Here is a 24,868-nt window from a genome sequence, read left to right as displayed (position 1 = left end):
ACTGTCAAAGGGCCCCCCTCTTACTCTAGGTTTGTGCAGGATCTTGCACAATTGTACCACAAATTTGAGCTTTTTGGTATTATTATTGTAAATCCCAATCCAACTATCAGTAATTTAAATCTTCATGGTAAAAATAAAACTAACCAAATGGCAGATTCCTGAGTTGTTGGGAAAGTTTTGACCATGACACTGTCATAGCTTACAGAGAGTTTTCATTAGACTGGGGCCAAGAATTTTTAAGAATTCTGCCAAAAGTAATTCCAGTTCTTACAGAATTGGTTCAATGCTCTGTGGGCTGCAAATGCCATTTGTGTCACAGCTTTAGCTTCAGAGCCTACCTGGCCACAAGCTGATTGTGGCTGTTTTAGCTGAACACAAGGGATCAAGGGCTTAAAGCAGTTCTCTTGTGATGCTGAAAGTACTAAAATACTTCATTTTTGCAAAATCAGCAAAAGTTAACGAGCTTTCTGGTTACTTTGACAAAGCCTTCTGTTCCAATACCAGTAAAATTATCTTCCTAATAACTGGGGTATCAGAACTAAAAGACTTTCACAAGCTTCTTTTGGAACACGAATAATAATAGTCTCCAATAATCTGAAGCCTGCTATTATTATGGTCAGTGCACATGAACAAATTAATTTGGACTTGCCAAAAAGAGCAACAGTCATGCATGTTAATTATTTCGCTTATACAGAAAGTTACACAAATCTCTAAAGAGATCTGGTCTATAACAATTATTTATACAAATCACGTGTCTGAGTTGCATCTCAGTATTCTGAACTACAAATGTTAAGCACAAAGTTGTAAAAATTTGGTTTAGTGACATCAAAATTTTTTTCCTTCTCCATGAAGTACTTGCAACACTTTCACTATTTTTGTTTGAACTTTCCACACATGGGAAAAAAAAAAAAAGGTAAAAAAACCCCAGAGAAGAGCCAAATATTACGTTTTTCTTGGATTTGGCTATTTCTGATAAGAGATCAGATAGGAGAGGGTGGTCTCACACACCTGATGCTCACCATTTTTTTCATAAATTCAGTTACACATTTAATTAAGCAAACTGTTAGTAATAACGTATGGCTGAATCAGTGCAGACTCTGTACGTTAAACTTTTTCTCAACAGTTCCATTCAAAGGTAACAGCTTTGCACTCCAGTTTATTTTCGGCAGTTTGCCATGGATTGTTTAATAACAGGTGGACATGATTCCCATGATAACCAAGGAAAGTTCATTATCAGGAAACGCAAGTTACAGCAAATCATCCATTAAAAAGTCATATACTTCCAGCCAACCTGTTAACAAAAACTACATCAAAACACTACTAGTAGCGAAACTCTGCTATTTGATCTCATGCATAATTAAAAGCGGTCCAGGGGAATATTCAAAGCACAAAATGAGTGTGGGAACTCAAAAGAGAGGCTGACAAGCACCAAAAATGCAGTAATCTTGTATACATGCACTAGCAGATACGCATATATAGTAGAAGAATAAATCTCCTCTTAAAGCTCTGCCGTTAAATTAAAGGGGAGTTACAGTAACATCAAGCAGATCTAACAAAGTCATTCTGTGCTGGATTTTAAAATAAAATGCTTCTCACATACAATTTAAGATGGCTTTTTAAAATGCCTATTGAAGAATTCATAATTTTGCAATCAAAAAAGACAGTATTAAGTCAAGTATTTTGAAAAAATTTAACAGGCACAAATATTTTTCATTTACTTGGTCATCTCAGCTCCCTCCACTACTGGAGGCTGTTCTACTGAGTTAACTCTAATGTGCCTTGTAAGACTTGAAAATATTTTAACAAATAAATCCCACCTCCCTAAACCAACGAATGCATCCCCACCATTAACAATGTCTCAACCTACATCCTTTGGGAAAAGAAATAGGAATTCTCCCATGTCTCATTTTTATGTCCTATTACAATTTTTTAAAAAGGTGCTGGAAGTGGATATATCTGCACATGATTCTTACATCTCTTCCCTCATTCTACTGATCCATTTCCATAGGGCATGGACCATGATTAATCTAAAAGGCTTCCAGCAGATCATTCTAAGGTGTTACAATAGCTCTGTTATCTGCAAGGCACTCCACAGTGTATACCTCTTCTCATGGTAATACCTGACGAGTAGTAGTAGCTGATTTACCTTCTGTTTCTAGGAGAGGTGTGGCTCCTGCTGACACCCCAGGGGCATCCATTTGGAAGCAAAAACTTTTATGAAACCCATTACCGTGCTTAATTACACAGAGCTTCACATCTCTTTGCAAAAGCTGCATTTAGTTAGGGATCTGACATAGTTTTTCCATGGCAGCTGACAGGTGAAAAGATTTACAGCTGTGCCCGTAAACACAAGAAAGCTCCTGGTGCTGGTGCTAATTCACCAGAACCGGGAAAGCCACTTTGAGTTCTGGGTGAACGGGTTTGCCCTGAAACCATGTTTCAACCTCAGGATAATTTTATCAGAAGACTTCTGACCTCTCCCATCAGAAGCAGGCAGGCTGCTTCCCACTCAGTGGTGCCTTATCAGTCACTGCCTCCTCTCCTCTCCGCTCCATTGGAAGACTTGGAGGAGCTGTGAGTCCCATCACATAGAACGGTGTATCTCCCCAACCAACACAGACACCAGGAAACAGGCCAGGTCTTTGCCACACAGTAGACAGCCTCATCAAAAGTTCAGGAGGATGCTCTGGACACCAACCATCCCAGCTCTCTTTTATTCTTGTTCTTGGTCAATGCTTGTTCTACAACATGAGCCTGGCTCCATAGGCAGGACCTAAGCATGGACAGAATCATCCCTCTCAGGCTTTGGGAGGAATATAGAGACACTGTTCAAGTGTGCACGGATGGGTTTTGGAAAGGACATGGAAAATGGTGAGACACTCAATGCCTTCTTCAGCTTGGTCTTTACTGGTAAGATTTGCCTTCAGGAGTCCCAGGTCGGCAAGAGCAGTGTGAAAGTCTGAAGCAAGAAAAATTTTCCCTTTGTGGAGGAGGATCAATATCTAAATAAATTGGAAAAAACACAGGTTGATCAAACCTTATGGGATACACCCAGGAGTGCTGAGGGAGCTGGCTGATGTCATTGTGAGGCCAACCTCAATTATCTTTGAAAGGTCATGGTGACTGAGAGGCTCCCAAGAACTCAAAGAAAGCAAATGTCCCTCCTATCTTTGAGAAGATATCCTATCCAGGATATCCAGGGAACTACAAATCAGTCAGCCTCACCTCCATCCCTGGTATCCTCCTGGATACTATTTCCAAACATCAAGGACAGAAAGATGATTGGGAATAGTCAGCATTGATTTATGAAGAGGAAATCATGCCTGATCAATCTGATAGCCGTCTAAAATAAGCTGGTGAATGGGAGCAGAGCAGTGGATGTTGTTGACTTTAGTAAGGCTTTTGATGCTCTCGTAACATCCCCAGAAAAGCTCAAAAGTGCAGGCTAAACAAATGGACATGGAGCTGGATTGAAAACCCGCTGAATGGCTGTGATCAGCTATACAATATCCAGTTGGAAGTTAATCACTTAGCGTTGTACACCTGGGTAAATATTGGGTACTGGGCCAGTACTAACATCTGGACAATAAGGCAGAATGCACCCTCAGCACATTTGTAGATGATACAAAAGTTGGAGGAAGGGTTGCTACATCAGGTAGTTGTGGTGCTACTCAGAGGGACCTCAACAGGCTGGAGAAAGGGGCCAACGGGAATGTCATCAAGTTCAGAGGCAAATGGCAAGTCCTACAGCTATTAGGGAAAAACTGCAGCCATCAGTACAGGATGGGGATTGGCCAGTGCGAAAGCAACTTTGCAGAAAAGGATCTGGAGGTCCTTGTGGGCACCAAGTTGAATATGAGCCAGCAATATGCCCTCGCAGTAAAGGAGGTCAACAGCCTGCTGGGCTGTGTTTAGGAAGAGCATTGCCACAAGGTCAAGGGAGGTGATCCTAGCCCTCTATTTCATGCTGTTGAGGTCACATCTGGGGTGCTGGGTCTATCGCAGTGCTGTGAAAAGGGACCAGAGCATGTGTCATATGAGGACTGGCTGACAGAGCTGAGGTGTTCAACCTGGAAATTAAAAGGCTGAGAGGGAGCTTATCAATGTGTATAAATACCTGATGGTGTTGGGAGAAGCCGGACACTTCTCAGCCATGCCTAGGAAATGGACTAGGGGGACGGGAAATTGCATTTGAACGCAACAAAAAGAATTTATTTTTTTTTACTGTGAGGGTGATTGAACACTGGAATTGGTTGCCCAGAGGGCTTGTGGAGTCTCCAACCCTGAAAACACTGCAAATCCAACTGGGCAAAGTCCTGAAAAACTAGCTCTGAGCAGGGGGATTAGACAAGATGATTTCCAGACGTCCCTTCCAACCTCATCCTTTCTATGATTCTGAGAAATGCTTTAAACAGAGCTATTGAACCACATTTTGCAGAAGGAAACAGTACGAACTGGTGATTGCATTTTCTAGGTTATTGCTAGGGTGTGGATTCAATCTCCTGTTAATTAATTCATAGGTTCAGCAGCTGCTGACAATTTCTATATAACTGTATTTTTTATTTTAAGTTAAAAATGACAAGATTCTTCAATAAGCACTTTTTAAATACAGGTAGCATAAACACAAATAAGTAACATGTGATTTAAAAATAGATTTGGCATCTTTACATCAATCCTCCTCCTTTGCAACTAAAGATGTCTGCCTAGAAAAGATTACATCAACTTTGTAGATAAAGTGACTGTTCAAAAAGGGAAGCTTCCAGCATAAATTATTAGTAGTATGAACATCTTGAATCACTCCAAGCCTAACAAGTGGTACCTTCGGAAACTCTGTTGCACTCACTGGGTGAATGAATATGTAGTGTCTGAAGCTCAGATTTTCTTTTATGGCTCTATACAGCACCCTTTTTCTGACAATGCAGTCTCAGAACAAACCAGCTTCTGCTCTTTATTGACAGGGTAGGTCTTCTATTTGCCACTCTGATGATATTTCAGAATTTATGTTTCAAAGCCATGTGCAAGTAGATTTCAATCCTACTCTTGCACATTAATATCCAAATGAGGTGCCCAGATCTGTACACCTGTGGCTGATGTCTAGCATTACTTATTTCAACAGTAAGAAAATACACGATGTTCAGTGGAGGTCCACCAGGACAGACGTGCTTCTTGCAAAGCTGATCTATGGAACCAGTTTGGGGCTGGCAAAGTAGCTCCAAATCATAACAGCAGTAACACTAGCTATGAGATATCAGGTCACTACCATACTAACCTTATGTTAAATATTGAGATGAGATACTCAGAAAGGCATCAGATCTGGTCGGAGTCTCTGCCTGCACTCCTATATGTTTCCTGAAGGGCAGGAAGGGCAGCCAGTTAGGCAAGCAGTCTGGCTGCTTTCGAAGGACATTTGGGGCTGAATGCACTTAAGCTAATTTAAGTTAGCTTAAGGTGCCTGAACTTTCTGAATTGGGAACAGAGTGTCCCTGGGTTCTCCTCTAAAGAAGGGAGCAGAGACAGGGCTTCAGGGGCAATGCAGAAAAGCCACTAAGATCTCTCTTTGATAGTGGCTATTAATATTGACTATACAAGGAGACTAAAGCAGATATGCTACACAGTTCAGATATGAAAAGATGAATGTGGGCCTTAAAACTATACATGTTATATTTAGTTGATAACAGCAGAAATACTGCAAGGAGCATATAAGACAAATATTACTAAAACAAAGTAACTGTTTTAATACTTGAGCATTATCTTAGCACACAATTTGTTCCAAGCAAAACCACAATGTTACATTGAAGAGACCCTGGTATCTTGTTATTTGCAGTCTGTGAAACAGTGAGGAATACTTGAAAACTTGCTCTTTTGACATTTTTCTACAAATAGATGAACAATCAGGATACTGCTTTTCACACAGCATCCCTCTTGTGCACTGTGGTAATAACCGCTCAAATACAGAAAAGTGAAAACAATCACATTGCTCACCTCTCAAATGGACCAGATAATACAGAATTCAGATCAGTCTGTGTTTTTCATTAAACTGGACGTGTTTACAAGTCAGATGAAAGCAATACTTGCTCAAATGACCTCTTTTCCTCTGTTCAGAAGATTTATTGAAGGCAATATAGAACAGCAACAATAGTCAATCATAGGTGGCAGACTGCCCTTTTATTAGGCATACTGAAGCCAATTAATCTAAGCGAGCTTTCTCCCTTTACCTCCTGGAGGCATGTACGGTTAGAATGCATTTACAAATTCTGCAGCAATAAATAAAGGTGCTGAAACTATGAGAACTTTGAGAAATTATTTACAAGCACTTGAGATGCTAAGTATTAACATTCCACATACTCTGTGCTGGGCAATATAATTTGACTAGAACCAAGAGAAAGGAATGCCTGTGAAAGGAGGTAAAAGCAGTAGGAACACTGAAACCTGCCTTAACACTGACTGAAGAAAGCTGAGTTAATCAGAATTCTTCAAATAAGGTTGCAAGGGGAGGTGCGCTACTGAACCAGTCACACATTTACAGCACAGAGGTAATCAATTATTGGAATTTATTTCTAGATGTCAGATCATCTGCAATTTATAGGTGATACCAAAGGCCATTTGAGGTGAAAAGCAAGTCTATAACAATCTTATTAATTATGAAACATCAAAACCCAAGATGTCTTAATTCATGTTCTCATTTTTGCAGTCCATGTGCTTCTAATTAGAACTGCTGTAATATATTCTCTTGAGAGGCACATAAGAAAAGTGAATAACATTTAGTAGCAGCTTCTTCTTTCAAGGCACATACTTAAATAATCCTTTATTCTTGGATTACCTCAAACATCCTCCTTGGATTACTTTCATCATAAATTCAGTTATAATCTTACCAGTTTCACAGCTGGGGCCAGTGAAGCCTTGTGGGCAGGCACACACATTGGAAGCAATACAGGCTCCTCCGTTTCTACACCCGTCTTTGCAAAATGCTGCAAAATGCAAAATCACAATATATGGGTAACAGAACTACACTCAGCAGCCATGCAGGTGGCCATGGCTGCTGGCAGGCTGACATGAGACACGGTCCCCGTGGCACTAAGTGCAGAGACTACCTTGTCCTAAGGATAGAGGTCATGAAGAGATGGTTTATGGCCCCCCTGCCTCACTGGCCAGATGGGCCGACAAGCTACAGAAGGAGATTAGAGTAAATCATCTGAAGACAACAGCTCACATATGTGCTCCTTCGCATGCACTGTGAAGCAGGAAACGCAGCATCTTCCCTAAGAACAGACTCTTCCTAGGGTTAGTGCTGATCTTCTCTGCTGCCCAAATAAAGGCCTGGGCATAATAGGCACAACTGAACACTAAATTAACTGGCTACCTTATTCCTTGACTAGGCAATTACATTGAAACAATAAAACCAGTAATTTTGTCTCATGGGATTCTGAAGAACTTAAAAACTTTTACTGTTTACAGTTTGAAGTCGATCCCTGGATTTGTTCTTTGGCGTGCTGCAATCTGAGAAGCCATGCTTAAATGTTTTGGTGCAGCATTCTCCAGATACAGTTGTGAACATGCGTATGCTTTAAAGAGTCTCTTCTGCAGACATGGAAACGCAACCAGCTCTGATAGAAAACACGGCAGCTGTTAATTGCTCTGATTGTATCCACAATATGGAATCAGAAGTGCTCTGGTCACAAGAAACTGCAGGTGAAACTAGGCAGACGGAGGTTATCACCAACATAAAGAGAAGCTCTAGGGCACTGGTCTAGCCCTGCACTTGTAACCAGCCACCGGAGATGCCAGACTTTGGTTTGCAGCTGTAACAGCACCACTGACAAGGTCTTAAGGCTCATCTAAGAGAGAACATGTTTTATCGATTTGAGCTTTCCATCTCTCAGTTTCCAGGCACCAGCCTTGTGGCAGGAGACTCCCGACACTGAGACATCTAAGCTTCCCACTGCAGGATGACATGCTGCACGGGAGTGAAGTTGGCAGCACAGTGCATGAAAAGTTGCCAAAGGCATAGGGACAAGAGGCACATCTAGGTCTCTCTGAAGGACACTGCCATCCAAGCCAGGGCTGCAGAGGAATACATTTCTCAGATTGGGATACATAGGCTCAGAGCCTTCTCCTGCATACTGTCTTTTCAGTATTGAAAAGGGAGGGATGCACTTTTCTTTCAGAGTGGGGCCAGGTGCCCTCTGAAATGTCAGACCTGCAGTCAGAACTCTTATTCAGGGAACAGAAGAGTCGAACATGGTGCTCTAGGGTTATGCACCTTCTCTTTGACCCAAAGTAATCTCAACTACCTTTTTGTAAGCTGACCCACCTCCAGTAGAAGGACTGAGGAATACTCCCAAGCACAGCACAGGAGTGAGCCATGCAGACAGAGCTCTCTTCTGAGAGGAGCAGCTCTGGGTTTGAACCTCCCCAGGCTGACTTTTTTCACATTCCGCAGGGGAGGGAGCCCAGCATAAAGGGTGAGACATCTTGCTGACATCTCTCCTCTACCCATGTGTTTGGAAGCAGACTAGGCTGCTATATTTTACAAAGAGCTCATTTATGTTAGGAATATTTAGAAAAATCATACTGTGACTCAGGTGAAGGAATAACTAGTGCTAAAATCTTAATCAGGCTTAGCAATTAAAGAAATTCTGGGTTGCTTAGCCTTGATAATACACAGCAGCAGAAAGTGTCTATAGGATATTACCAATGTTAACTCCAGTTCCTTAGATTCTGACACCTAACAGATCAAGAGGACTGAAGCACAATTTCAAGGAATGCTGGGTATGCTATTGCTGCAGCTGGATCACTTCTCGCATCTAAGCCAGCTCCCCTACAGCTACACTACTTCTATTTTCAAGCATCCACTAAATCCTATGCTCGGAGCCTGAGGACTTCCAAGGATTTGGACCCAAGACCCATCTCCTCTGATGTGAAATGCAATGGAAATAATGGAGATAGCATTGTAAATGCTATATATGTGTATGTAGAAATGGAGATAGCATTGTATCTCTGGGAAATCATCTTTCTAAGACTAGAAGTATAACTTCTAATGTTTACCAGTGAATGAGAATATTAGAAAACAAGGCACCACCTCATGTGTAGCAAAGGTTTTGTGCATGGATGTCCACCACTTTCTCAAATAAAAAGATATAGCATACTGAACAACTTTCAGTTCATCCAAGCAAAATAGCAAATGATTGACATTGTGGACAATGTAGATCTGAGAATGTTTTCACAGCTGTAACTTTGTTGGTAACTGTGGGCTTCCTTAAATGGTGTAGCATATATAGAAACTGTTAACTTGACACAGAAGTGAAACATAATTACTTCAAATTTTAGAGCATACTATCTGCGTATGCAACATCCTCAAACTACTGTGAACTCTGCCAAATGCAAAGTTGGTGTATATCTGCCTACGAAGATCTTATAAGTGCAGGACCTAAGTGCCTAGCCTAGCATTTTGTCTGTCTTCTTCAAGGCACATGACCAGAGTTGCATCAACTATGACAAAGCATCTCATCCAGCTCAAAGACTGCCGAACCCCGGGGTTTTCAGCAGCTCACCTTTGCAGACGGTACCATTTCCAGTGTAACCTGGCTTGCAGACACAGTTATGCCCACCCACGGTGTTGAAACAGAGCGCGTTTTCATCACAGTTGTGCTGGTTTGTTATGCATTCATCATGCTCTGAAAAGGGAAACAAGAATGGGACGGTCCTGAGTGTTTAAAATACAACAAAACAAAAGTTTTGTATAGGTTTGCATGTTAGAAAGAGATAAACGCAGTAGTAGTTACTGACAATGGGTCTATGTGAACATGTAACCATGGGATAGCCAGGGTACATATTTTTAGCACATACTAATATGTGATAACTGTGCTGCAGCATAATTCCATTTTCATTAACAGGAAGCCACCATGGTTACACTTTCTATGTAGGGCTACAGTGTTCTCGTAAACATTTGCCAAAGAGCCAGCTAGCATACTGAAAATCCATATGCTAGTTCCACTGCATAATTTATTCATGCAGGTTTATCTTATGCAGGATTCATAGGGTTTCCTTCAGAAAGCTGACTAATGGTGCGAGACACACACTCCAAACTGCAAAAGATATGGTTAGCAGAAGGCAGTACTTCAAAACCTAGCCTGTGTTTTCCCTCCCTTCAGTGCTTACGCAGCACTTTATTTAAAGGAAATAAATAACCTGAAAACAAAGGTCTGCCTGCTGTTCAAGGGACTTTTTGCAAGGTATGTCCTAGCACTGGAGTGCGATGGATGAGGCTCCTCAGCCTGGTGACTAGACTTAGACCAGACTGGGAAATACCCCTTTGGGGAACAAATGAAAAGTCTGGACAATATGATTTTGTGTTAACTTGCAATGCACTGTTTAATCTGAAACAAAAATGTGTAAGTGTTTAGATTACTGAACATTTTAATGTTTTAGTTTGTGATTTTTTAAGAAATGGAAAAAGCAATTTCTACAGTATCATTTCAAAATGCTACATGAAATGTTCTACTATTTTCAAAATGCAATATCTTAGTCTGTAGGCATCAGAATAAAATGTTTCCATCTTCTGGAATTATTCCTTGCACTTTCTTTAAATCAACAGTATTCATCTATCCATAAATAATTTCAAGCCTCTGAAATTCTAATTTAAGGAAAACCAACTGTTTGGGGAACATAAAGACACCTAATTTCAATCAGCACACATGGACTAACCTGCATGTGAGCTTTTCATAGCCATCATTCTGCCCAGGTTTTAGCAAATTTTATTAGTGCAGCTTATGCCATTTCTGACTATCTGACACAAGTCTTAAATCTGGAATCGGATGCTCTTTCTTCCTCAGTTTTGGGCATGTCACACTGCTCTCAATCTTCCCCTTTATAAATAAATTTTATACCCCACAGAGTTGTCAGGAAAATTAATTTCTTAACATTTGCAAATCACTATGGAAATGTTCAACTTGCTATTTCAATACTGGCCATAAACTGTAGGAGTATAAAACTGGCAGAAGGGCACATCTCTAATCCATCATAGATGTAAATTGTCCTCTAGTAATGGCAAGTTCCTGTTATTTAAATGGGGCAAAAAATTCACTACAGTGTAACTATCAATTTTAAACACTACACAGACTTAAGATTTTTTTTTTCCCGTGGATTTGTTGTTGAGTGTTTATTTGTTTGGTTTTTTAATAACACTAACCTAATAGTCCTCTTCTAAACTAGGACTTGTGTGTCTCATATCACCAAGAACACTCTCCTTGACCCACAGCACTGAGGCACCAGCACTTACTGAGCTGAGACCCTCGCTGGATGCAGCAAAGCAGGGGCTGCAGGCCTCTGCCCTGAAGCATGAGATTTCATTACTTTGCTCTCAGCATGAATAACTAAAATTGTTATTGTTCACCAAATGATCCAGCCCTTCTAAAATCCAGTTACAATATTTGACTCCAACCTCCTAACATAGTGAAATCTCTCACGCTGGATGAAACAGTATTTACACTAAATCAATCAATAAAATAAAAGAAAAATAAAGCAATGACCATGCAAATTAGGCAAAAAAGTGTTATCTGTACTGTAATAACATCCTGGCTTTCTTAGTTTGTGTTGATATTATTTAAATATGGTATGCTATTTAAATAATAAATATATATTATTTTCTCATTTTTAAAGGTTCTGTATAACATACAACAGCAAAATAACTATGGAAATGTGTGAAACATTATGTAATCAGCAGGCAAAAATATCTTGCAAAGCCATTTTCTTGGTATCTCAGGGGGTAGTGTCTATACAGCAATACATCACACTGGTAAACTCAGCTCAAATCACTGAATTTGACAAATTAAGTATCATCGTCAACGAGGAAGTGTACGCATCCACCCCATGTCCATAAGGAGGACATTGCAGAGACTAAGTTCAGCAATCTTGTATACCAAACCAGTAACTGTAGAAGCAGACAGGACCATGCATTACGAAGAAGCAAAAAAAGCAATTTATAAAAGAATCATTTAAAGAGAACCATCAATATGGTTTTTAATTTCAAAAACCAATACAGAAACACTATTTGCATTCTTTAGAAATGTCAGTACTGCCCAAATATATTTCTGATGCTGCAAGAAGCAACGCTGAGGCCATTTATTTCAAGCATCTTTAGAAATCATGTGACATATTTTTAACAAAAGTTCTATACTTATTTCACTGCACACCATAACAAAGATGGGGACAGACCAGACACAATAGTATTACAGAGGCAAAGAAACAAAAATTACTTTTGTAGAGAGATTTTAATGATTAACAAACCTGAATTTGCATGAACATCTTGTATAAAGACCAAATGCACTGGTTTCAATGATTACGTCTAAAGCTTTATTATCTTATACACATAAATTCTACTTTGCACTGTTCAGGACTCTATGCCCAACAGTGTTAAAATTCATATAATCTCTGTGCTGGGAATCAACCGAAGTTTTAAATATCGTATTTATATTGACTAAACTATCTCTGGAATGAGGTTTTTCTAGATTGAAAAAAATTTTCAACTCCAAAATTTGCTATTGCTCCACAGTAATAACAATATAGTAACAGTAAGTGTGCATGAATGTTCTATTAAATAGTTCTCATGACACAGATGACTTAGAGAAAATTGTGTGACGATGCCATTAATTCACTTACGCACATTTGGGTGTGCAGCAAATAGATTATATACAGACACACAAATATATATACACATATGTACATACATATATATGCATATACACTAAGGGTGATGTGCTTTATTTTACTTTGGTTCATTTTGAAATACTACTCCAGTATGTATGGAATACATATTTCCATACAGTTTGCTTGACAAAAGCGTTGTTACTTCAGAAGGGTATCTAGGGTAAAGTATTGCATCCCAGGGAAAGAGACTGCTGGCATAAACTGATCAGGCCCACTAGATCCTGTGATGTATGTCAGTGCAATGTATGTCAGCTGGGGATCCGTCTTACCAGGTTTTGTTATTTGTGCAGAGCTTCTTGCAGAACTTAGTAAAATTTAACATGCTGTCCACAAGGTGTGTCACCTGCCTCCTTCTCATTATCCTAAGACTATGCAACATCAGCCCCTATCCTTCCTACTGTGTATTTCGTGATTAAAAATAAATGAAAGTCCATATAGCATTTCCTACTAGCATACTGCAAGCCTTCCCAATATTTGCCTTGCACATCCAAATTCTGCAACTGTCTAAGGGAAAAAATAAAAAACCCAACAACAAACAGAATCCAATTCAACAGCAAAAAGGAATGACTCAGTTGCATCACTTACTTATGGGTAAAGAATATTGTGCTGGCAGTTTTCCTGAACCATCCATTACCATTGGAAAAAAAGAGCTGAGATCACACTTAAGGCACAAAAATGCATAAAAGTTCCCAAAAAGATAAATTAAATACACACCTCCAATTGTAACCTTGTAACACAACGCAACCGATATTAATTTCTGGGGAACTTGTGGACCAGGATTAAATTAAAATAATTTAAGATACTATATTAGGTATTTTCTCCTTTCAATGCCTCTGCATTCTTGAACTTAAATTACTTTCAGTCTCCTTACCATTGATTTTGTATAGATCTATAAAATCGTGGTGACCAGCTGGCTATCTGACATGGCAGTGACAACAGAGAAGAGTTACTTGAATTATCAATAGCCAACACACTTAAATGCCCACTGACAGTTTATCTTAATTACAAGCTTTTTATCCCTCATATAGTTCATGTACAAGACAAAAATTAGTAATGATTATATGGGTAGTTATGAAGATTATTCCATTAAGACCATTTGGGAAATGACAGACGGTTAATTTCTTTAAGACTTCAGATTAACTAGTTTAAACTCCAATTGGCACGGTTACTTAAAGTCTCAGTATATGCACACTATTTTCAAAGAGCAAATGCTGTAAATTTATTGAATCATGCTATTTGCTGGAGCATGTCCAGAGAAGGGCAAAGAAGCTGGTGAGGGGTCTAGAGCACAAGTCTTATGAGGAGCAGCTGAGGGAACTGGGGCAGTTTAGTCTGGAGAAGAGAAGGCTGAGGGGAGACCTTATTGCTCTCTACAACTACCTGAAAGGAGGTTGTAGTGAGGTGGGTGCTGGTCTCTTCTCCCCAATAACAAGTGATAGGGCAAGAGAAAATGGTCTCAAGTTGTGCCAGGGGTGGTTTAGATTGGACATTAGGAAAAATTTTTTCACTGAAAGAGTTGTCGAGGATTGGAACAGCCTGCCCAAGGACGTGGAGGTATTTTGTTATAAGGATGCATAGACGCGGTGTTTAGTGATATGGTTTAGTGTTGGACTTGGCAGTGCTATGTTAGCAGTTGGACTCAATGATTTAAAGGTCTTTTCCAACCTAAACAATTCTATGAATCTATGATTATGTTTTCCATATATTTATGTTAATTTTTGGATTGATATTCCCCAATTCAAGTATGCCCCAATTAATTTTTCTATAGATATTCCTTAATTCAAATGCAAAATGGAGCCCATGCTTTAATTACGCATAGAGTTACCATCACACAGTTTACCCTTAGTTAATGCTGAAGTCATTAATCATTAATTAATGACCACCAGCAGCTGTCCTCAGTTCAGAGCTGAGGATAGGAAAAGCCAGGTCTCTCTATAATAGTCTACTCACTGCTAATCCTGTTACTTGATTGATTTTCACCTTCATCCACTCCCATATATCCATGCTGCTCTTGGTCCTCATTTTCTAATTATTTCTTCAGTGCAGCCATAAACAACAATTTCTATACATCTACGTACAGAATTTTCCTACCTTTTTCTCTTAATTGTGTTGATAACAAAAATAGCTCTAGCATGTGCATGTTCTATTTTGAAGGTCTGTTTAGAGACCACCCTGCTTTCTGAAATGCTGTTTCTGCCTGTAATTATTTAGTCCATTGGTGTTCTTCAGGGAGAACAGCTGCCATCATCTGATCCAGATGTCTACTTCTCTCTTTTATCTATGAGCTTATTTACTTACTGTATATTCAGTGTTAATATGACAAAAAAAAAAAAAAGAAAACCAAGAAAACGGTAATGAAACCTTAGGAAGAAAATCCACTGACAGATATGCCCAAAATCCAGTGTTCCTTTTCACATCCATTATAAGAAATCTCCAGGACTGCATCTTAGTTATACTACTAGGAAGATATAAGAGGGAATCTGTATTACTGGCAATTATTGATGCAGGATTAAAAGCAGCTGAAAAAACACTTGATCAAGAGAAGGAATAAGCATTCACTCTACTTTTATATGCCTGTGAGGCTAGGGGGGGCTTTGGAGAAAACTCTGAGCTGGCTGTACCTCTGACAAGACTAGAGACAGGCATGGACTGAGCTGGACTTTTGGAACTGGTATAATTTGTTTCATGAAAAGACAAATCCTGACACTGAATGTGATGATGAGATTCATCCCTAAAACACCTCCCATTTCCAATCAATTTCTTTTCTCTCTAGGATAATCAAAACTTTTAATGTGTGTGCTGTTCTTTACCAATGTGGAGAACACAAGAAAGATCCTGGGACCAAAAATCCCTAGAGAAATATCACATATTTACATGCAACTATAACTTCCAAAAATATGGGACATTCTAATCCTAGTAAACACTAGGTTTTTTTAAAACTTATTCGAAGAAGATTTTCAATTTTACCTTTTATTTCACAACAGACTTTCATCTAAAGAAAACTATTTCACACACCAAAGCCTACAAAAGGCATATACTTTTTTTCCCTACCCTTTTACTTTGACTTTAAGACTATTTTCTTTGCATAAAAATCTCTTTTCTTTATTTTTTGGTTATTCCTGTTCTGGGTTTTCCTCCTCAACTGAAGGAACATCTATCTAACTCTTAGCTGTAAGTCCCTTTGAATTGTCCACTAGTAATTCCAAATTCTGTAGCTCTAATAATGGATTTTATGGCTCTAAGCAGGGTATACTCTCCCTTAGGGCTCAACTTCGAAAGCCTAACACACGACTTGAAAGCTGACCAGTCCACCCTCCCTCTGGTATCTGCACACCAAGAAGCCCGTGCCAAGATCTCCTGGAACTCAAGGAAGACAAAGATATTCTTGGTCTCAGCCATAACAGATAAGTTGATGGGTAAAACACATATTTCAAGGCAGGCTTAACCATTACTCCCTCCATCTTCCTCCATAGCTCTTCAGCAAACCATTTAAACTTTCTTAAACCCACCTAAGTTTCATCATCTTCAAAATGTGTATTGTAACTACGATTTCCGATTTCATGGAACAAGATGTATTTTTGCAAAATACTTACAAACATCTCACGGAGGCTTCTACTGTAATATGAAACAGTGTTGCTTCATGTAACATCCTGTGAATTTTGACACTTTTCAACCAGTTAGGAGGAAATACACTGAAGAATATTTAGTATAACAGCTAAAGCTATAAAAGCTTTAACTTATCTCCACTTTCCTTCATGTCTGCCATTTTCTATATTCCTTCCTGAACAGAGAAGTTTAAGGGGAGGATTTTCTAAAGCACTTAGCACAGGCCTAACTGTTTCCCCCAAAGGAAAATCTGTACCTCCCACTGATTTCAACGGCAGGACTGTAATGCAAATGCAAAATTATTTTTAAAATCCCACCTTAAGAGATTTCAGTCTAGACATAAGGTCTGTGACCTTGTCACCCATTTCTTTCTTGTCTTAATTCAAACTGATCTCTTAATATCTTGTCTCTTTTACCATTGACATTTTAAAATCAAGTTTCTATCTTTTAAAAGGTTTTTCATCATGTAGACTTTCTCCATAAATTCATCTTACTATTTTATTTTTTTTTATCTAGCCAGATGCATTATTTGTTCCTGAGTAAATCTTTTTAAATTCCAACTTGTACTGTACACAAAACCTCCCAGGCACTTATGACAAATTATTATATTGTCAAAAGTGACAATGATAGCAAATTCTCCATCTATCGTAGTGCTCCCTACTTTATTGCTAGTAGAATAGCCAGACTAGAGATGTAAATATGCTACTCCAATTTCCTCAGCCAACTGAAAAATATTTATTTTACTACTTCTCCTAATGCCAACCCTTTTAATTTACTGTTTCCTTACTAAATGGCTCCATGTTATTAAAGTCTGCCACCAGCAACAGATACACGTTGGATACTTGGCCTCCATCCTACACATATTTCTGTTATATAAAGAGCAGGAAAGTGGCTCTCCAACTGCCGCTGAGGCTCCTAACTTGCTGCCTGTTCTTTACTTCATGAATAACAACTCACAGACCATCTACATAACCACAAAACCACCTCTGAACAACACTTTTTCAGCACAGAGTTAAGAGAAGGATGGATATACAATGGGACAGGAGAAAAATGTCTCAGCAATCAAGTACTGGCCAAAGTTGGTTTGATAAAATATAGACATACTCAAAGCTCTCTAGAGACAGCTCCTGCCCCTCTTCTATTCTTTTTGGGATAGCATCATGACCAGGGTTGGCCAACTCATTACAGGGGCTCCAGAGAAAATCACGGTTACAACATACAGCACCATTATCAAGGACAGTGCTTGTCAGGTGAAGAAAATGAGAGGCACCACAGTGGTGGATGAAATCCTGCTGTTGCTTTGATCCTGCTCTTGTCTGCAGGAATCTGGAGCAACATACCTAACCATAAATATTAGGAAACAAATGGGGGTTTTGTGCTTTTATGCAGCAGGGAGATTTCTTAATGCATGAGATGGTTCCTCTTATTTTCCTGGCAGTACTATGGCACAGGCACTCAGATGACTCACTGGATATCTAGTAAGACAGTAGTATTTTTAATAAGATAGCTGTAGTGCTTGAGGTCTACAGGGAGGGGAGGCCTTCCTTCAGAGTTGCTCACCTGATTTTGAAAACGGTTCTCTACTTCAAGACAGGGAGAAAGATACACTTCGGTGATGGTAAAGCTTTGCCCTTAAGTCAGCACTGATACCATCTCTAGCGATGCTCCTGATTTTCCCTAGAGCACATCCTCCCTGATAGTTTATAGAGGTGCACCAAATGTATCCTTCACAAACACTGCACCTAAGCTGCCTTCCCTGGAAACGAAAGCACTTTGGGGAGAATGATACAGCCAGTTCCCACCGTAGCATAGCGTCAAAGAAGAACTAACACGCACACCCAGCCTTGGAAGCCAGGAAGTGCTCTTGGCTTCTGCAGTTCAGACATAGCCCTTGATGCCAAGAGATAACCTGCAGAGTTGTCTGCACTGCTTTTAACAAAAAACAGCGCAGCATAGTAATGGAGATGAAATGAAACTAGCTTTCATCTTGCTTTCCCCCTGCAATGGAAAGAAACTTGACACTGGCTAACTTACTTGTTTCCCAGGCACCATGCTTTGTTGCCACAGTTCAACTGCTAGTGCCAATCAAACCTACAAATAATTATTTCTGTACTTACATATATGGATACTTACATGCATTTTATATCGATAAATTAAATATTTGCATAAGTTCATCTTAGAAAACTTTATATATCTGAAAAAATCTGCCATCCGATTTGATTTCCTATTTAAGAGCACCATGAATTGCTCTAATAAGCAAAACCATGGATGACATTAAGTCTTCAGTATTGTTCATGTCTCAAACACTCAAAATGCTAATTTAGAATCAAACCACAGAGTTATGAAAAAAGCAAACCTTGACCAGATATTCCATTTTCCTAATACTACTATCACCCCAATATGACTTCACCTTTGTAACTCTACTTCCTTTACATGTCTCCTCTTCGGAAAAGTTAGGATTTAAGCAACAACTTTGGAGGACTTCAAACTAAGATGACGCCCATTCCACAGAAGTGTACTAAGAAAACAAACACAGGGTATTCAAAGCAAAGTGGAATATCCATTCAGGCTACCACAACCACAAACATAAAAATGATGTAGACAGAATTTAAGTTGAATTCTACATCCATTTCCACCTTCTGAAGAGCTAGGAGCAAGGTAATAAATTCTTACCAAGCATGTTCACACCCCAAACTTATTAAAAACATAGGAAAACATTAAAACAGATTACTGCTGATGGACCCCCACCTTTCCAGAAAACAGTCCTCTTATCTTGAAAAGAAATGGCTATTTATGCCTGCTTTGAACAGTGTGAAACCTTTATCCTCTTTTTTTTTTCAAATTCACCATCATTAAGAGATTGTACTACAGGTTTCCAAACCCTGAACATCAAAGTTAACACTGTGTGACAGCTGGTATGTTCCAAACTCATCACATTTACTGGTCTGTAACAGGGTAAATGACACAATTACCTGCTGTAATTACTGTTGCTGACAATATATTTTCCCTGGTGATTGGTCTATCTGACTCAGAGCTGCTTATCTTTGTCAGTTCAGTCCAAATCTCCATTTCCATATGACTTGGACATTAACTTAGGAAGTATTTACAAATTAGTTCCAATATCTGCCGAGACAGATATTTCGGATAGTATAAATTCATCTTTTATTGCATGATTAAACAGTCTATGACTCTAATATCATTTTTCATTAGACATTAAGTAGTCACAATGAAATTCTGTTCCCCATTTAAATCAAATGCTCAATTCTTTTCTTAATATATTGGATGGGAAACACACTGAAACAGGTAAATAAAATGAAGGAATAAAACGGAAATAAGTACATTGACACTTTCACAAAATACTCATTCCTAAAGCAAAACATGAGGTAAAAAAAAATAAGTGATAAAATAGTAAGATACTTAATTCTCATTGTCTTCTCTTGAAAATTTTAAAGAACACCTACAGAAGACAACAGTGACTTCTGATTTAGAGCAATCAAGCTAGCTGACTGCAAGTGTTTCCCTGGAATATCTTTCAATTTTAAAATAGTGAAATAGATACAATTGCTTGTACCATTTCTCCTAAGAAGATACTTAAGATGAATGTGAAAAGATTGCAGCATATAATGACAGTAGGAAACAGATACAGTCTTTTTAAGATGATTTGGAAGCTTATCAGAAAGAAAAAAAAACACTTCTACAAGAACTCCTAGGTAGAGCAGTCTCCTATTTTATTGCTAAGCTTGTTGACAGAATTCTTGGTTCCCAAGAGAAACATCAAGATTTTCAAACTTTTTTGTTATTTGAGGGGGAGGGCCTCAATTTTTGCACAGCTGACTACATAAATTGTAAAGCGGACTGATTTCAAGAAAGTTGATTACCATTTCTGAAATAATTTCTGGTTTCAGTTTTCTAGTTCAGTCTTGAAGATGCCTCAAAACCTCTAGTGTTCTCTTAAATAAAAAATAAAAATGAAAAAGACAGAACACTTCTGTACATTGAGAATGTCCTCAGGAAAAAGATCAAGCATCTTTATAGACACAGTACTTTCAGAAACATTGCCTCACAATAAGTATCTTCACTAGCAAAAGGGAAATTTCGCCCAAGAACCTTAGGATTCCGTTGTACAGGAGCACAGCGTAGACAGCAATGCTTTCTTCCCTTTGTATCATCGTGACTTTTCAAATCAATGACAATGATTTGGCCAGTCTTCCTTGGGGCATCAGCAGAACAAAACCCTAAGGATGAGCTCCAACATTTTTTCTCAGTACGTGGTATTTATTCCTTCTTGTTGGCCCACTCTTTCTGACTGCTGCAGAGACGTCCTGCCAATCACTCTGTCTTCTTTATTCATTTAGATGAACTGGCAAACACAGACAGAGCAAATTCTGGAACTGAAACTAGTTTTAGACAGACACAGAAGGGCAGAAAAAGAGTGAGTTTAGCTTCTACACTATGCATTTGCACAGGACTAGGCACAGCCTGTCTGCAGAATCATCAGCACATTTCAGTATGAATCAGAAGTTACATGCAGAACTAAAAATATAAGCTTTCTTTGGGATTACGCATAGGAACACGGACACCGGATGAGTCAGTGAAGTGGATAAGCCCAGTATGTTTACTCTGCGCACCAATGCATTTCAGGGTAGATTTCAGCATAATCCTGTGTGCAAAGAAGAACTAGCAAGCGTGCAACTCCTGCTGTGGTCAAGGGGTCTGTACCAGAAGTACGGCCACTAATTAAGCGCATGGCTAGAAGAGAGGGTTGTAACCCAAAAGGCTACTTCTGAATTATTCTGGCTGTAGAAATGAATTTCTAATTTGAAGAAGCAGTTTGATGCAGCAAAGTATGCCTGTTTTTGTAAGTCAAAAATCATCAGTCCAAAAGACTGACAAAAGGGAGTAATATTGATAAAGATCTATCGCAGAGACAAACCTAGGAATGATTTGTCAAAGAAGATGACAAATACTAAATTACAATGACTGACAGTATAAAACATGATTTATGCTAAATGCAGACTGCTTCCTTAAAGAGTGCTAATCTCTTATAAACATTTCCTGAAAAACAAAGTTGGTTCAGGAGTCAATGATTAACAGACACGCCATGTAACATGCAATGGGAATCAAATCATAAAGAATTAAAAGTATCCATGCTCACAGCTTGTCTGAACAGAAATAATTCACAGATTTCTATCTGTCCAAACAGGAAACTTCCATATTCATTCAAAGAAAAAACTTGCAGCTATAATATTTAAAGAAAAAGCTTCTGAAGCCCTGGACAAAATTAAAAGATGTTATGTCTCCTCTTAAATGTCTTGAAGGCAGTTATCTTTCTTACCTTATGCCTTTTCTTACAACTGTGTTATCCTAAGATTGTAAATGTTTTTCAACAGTAGAATGCCAGCAGACTGACAGACACTATAACCATATACTGTCAGCTGTATCTACTACTCTCAAAGCCTGGCTAATTTGTATCATGGCTATAGTCACTTTGATTTTACTGTGAATGTGTACAAAATTGCTGATTTCAATACAGCATGACCACATAACCTTAAATAACTCCCCTGTGCCTTTTTTAAAAACTGTCTTGCTTTATACAGTAGCTCCAGTCTCTCACTGACCTTGGCTGGAGTCCCTTGGAGAACAGGCTGCGCTCTCCCAGCATGAGGCAATCACCAGCTGGCTCAGACATGATAGATGTGAGCTATCCAACTTCCTTCACTTCTGGCTCGCTCAATGAGACAGCAGCAGATTTCCATCTCCTGAGCCAGAAAGATCCTTACAACTTCAAAGAAACTGTCCTCAAGGCTACCTACTGTGTTTTCCTGATCCTTGCAGTCTATCTTTCACAGTCTATGGTCATCCACAGAAGGATGGGCCAGGGGAGGCCCAGCTGTAAAAGAATGTCACATTGTCGTTAATTAATACCAGTCATCCTCTTGCTACTGTCATCCTAATTCCCACAGTGCACAACTACACATCCCACATCCAGTACTGGGATGAACAGATGAAGTTTCAACCAGACAATAACCCATGTACTCTTCAGGCTCTTGTACTTAAACTCTTCTAAAGAAAAACTGCAGCTGTCTGGTTGCTGTTAATTCTGGGTGCAATTCAGCTCCAGGTGAAGGCATCTAAATTCAGGTGCCTACGTGTGTGTTACCAGGCAGGATGCCACTGCATAAACGTATGCCTAGCTAACAAGTCACATCTTGCCTGGCACTTCACAGACATCTAAGATGTCAGCAAAGGTTGTAATAAGAGGCTCTGCAGGAAGACTGTAACAGCAGTTGGAGAGCAAGCACCACACACAAGGGCATCTAAAAAGGCGCTAGACCTCTAACTGGGCAACCAGATCTTGCTATAAACATCTAAGTTCCCATTTCAGTGGGTGTAACCTACAGAACTGACTAAATGTAAAATAGATACCTATCACGGGATTGAGTTGCCCACAGATAAGGGGCTCAAACCCACGGAAAGAGGTCACCTACTCTGCTCACACCCAGCAGAACTCTAAAAGCACAAGACCTACAAGGTAGGTCTTATATCGGATCTGCTAATCCCTTGATGATGACTGCCTGGAACCTGTAAATAGAGAACTGAGTTGGGTCCAGCTGAATCTTTGACCTCTGTTGATTACAATGGGAGCTTAGATGAAGACATCTACATTGGGTGTCTTAATTGCAAACTGAATTCTACCCCGTGTCAACTTCAGTAAAACTCTAACATGGAGAGTCCATGTAATTAGCTATGGAAATGAATAATTTATATGGTTTGTCCGACTGCCTATTTTTACAATATACTCTGCTAATTTTGCTATACCGCTACATCTCTAATTTCCAATTATATTGTACTGACACAGCACATAACTGCATTGTAGAAGCTGTCAAGGGATGCTGGGTGTTTGAAAGCTGCAGAGGGGTTCAGAACACTGAGAAATAGGAGGTCCACTGGATGTTGTAATACTCTAAGATCAATATTTAGCAATGTTCAAAAACATTGTAATTTCAGACAGAATTTTTACATGAAAGATATCACTCTTTTCTGAGTTACTGTTTCAGACTATATGCTCAACCTGTCCCTCTTTTTATATATTGAAAATTCCTCATCACACTAAGAATGCAAAACAAAATAATCAATTCTGATGTCTGCTTCTGCAGAAAGACAGATTTTAAACAGTATACAGAAACTGCAGAAATGCAAAATAGTTAGACTTGCTTTTGACATAATATCTTTTAACATCCTCTATTCCTGAGGCCAATAGGAAATCCAGATCTATAATGCATTGATAGATACAGATATAGATATGTAGATACACACAAACACACATACCAAGTATACATATATTTGGTAAAAGAGCAATTTCTGTAAAAGAATTAAGCATCCAACACTAAAGATCATACATTCATGTCTTTGTCAAGGGAATACATTTTCTGTTTAACTACTCAAATCATATTCTACCAAGCACCCTTTAAAAATGTGTTGGATTTTGATCAGCTGAGAAATCAATCCTGCTATAATTGCATAGTCAGATGAACAGTTTTATGAACTGGGTCAGTAACCAAGGAGGAAATGGGACTTAAAAAGTATCCTCTAGGAAGTAAAAAAAAAGTCTCGTTCCAAGTTGTAACAGCCTCCAAACTAAGTTGTCAACGATAACCCAATTCAATCCAAACAAAGCATAAATGAGTTCCGTTGTGTAAGATATAGCAGATTTATATAAAAGTGACTTGTGTTGCTATCTTAGTAATGTGGTCGCATAGCAACAAGCTTACTCTGAATGATCATTCCTTTATTAGCTTTGTGAATTATCTAACAGCTAGAAAGTCGATATTGGAGAGAATTTATCCTGAAAGAGGACTGAGAGCTTCATGTAGACTGACATACTATAAAGCAGAATGGAAACCGGTCCGAGTAATGGAAATCAGAATCAAATAGGTTTTGAGTAAAAATGCTCTGTGCATACAAGCTGACTTCTAGACTGTTTATTTCTAACATCAACCCTGACAGTATAGCTGGACACCATTGCCTCAGTGGAGTTTGGATTACACTGTGCGATAACACGTGCATGCACGTTACTTCCAATATAATGGGGGGGGTGGGGGGGTGGGGGGGTGTGGTGTGATCATCAAAATCAGAGATGAAAAAGACAGATGGTTCATCTTGCCAACATCACTATAAAACTAGAACTGTATGTTTTCCCTGGTGGTTTGCTGACTAAAACAGTTCCTTACTCAAGCCGTAGTATGTCACTCCAGCGATGTTACAACAAGCCCCTGTCAGTATGCTTGTTTATTACTCTGTACCTCGCACTATACCGCACAATTATTCTGTCTTTATTTAAGCACAGTCAACGAGCTCAGCTGTTGTACAAGCTGCAGAACTTGAGGAAAATTTGAAATGTTGCTGAATTCATCAAAGTAAGTCAAGGGAAATAAACAGGGAGAAATTAGCTTTTTTATTGTCATCATGTCTCACTACTGTATTTCCAAGTAACAAAGCTGGTACAGCGTATGAGTAATCTGAGGTCACAGACTTTTTTTTTAACTTCTTTGCAGCA

At 39.0% G+C, this 24,868-nt stretch overlaps 1 protein-coding gene across 1 annotated transcript in view; it reads right to left on the bottom strand.

The window, feature by feature from the left end:
• NELL2 (neural EGFL like 2) overlaps positions 1-24,868 on the bottom strand; it is a 150,122-nt gene that overhangs the window by 32,692 nt on the left and 92,562 nt on the right. Inside the window, exons 14-15 of the mRNA XM_086472416.1 lie at positions 9,552-9,674; positions 6,873-6,968 (exon numbers count right to left, since the gene is read on the bottom strand). Coding sequence (XP_086328542.1) covers positions 6,873-6,968; positions 9,552-9,674 — 219 coding nt within the window. The remainder of the gene's footprint in view (positions 1-6,872; positions 6,969-9,551; positions 9,675-24,868) is intronic.

This window comes from Leptosomus discolor, chromosome 1 (assembly GCF_034619465.1).
Source record: "Leptosomus discolor isolate bLepDis1 chromosome 1, bLepDis1.hap2, whole genome shotgun sequence".
NCBI lineage: Eukaryota > Metazoa > Chordata > Aves > Leptosomiformes > Leptosomidae > Leptosomus > Leptosomus discolor.
Note: the sequence above shows the minus strand (reverse complement) of the source record. Positions and strands in the feature narration are given on the sequence as shown.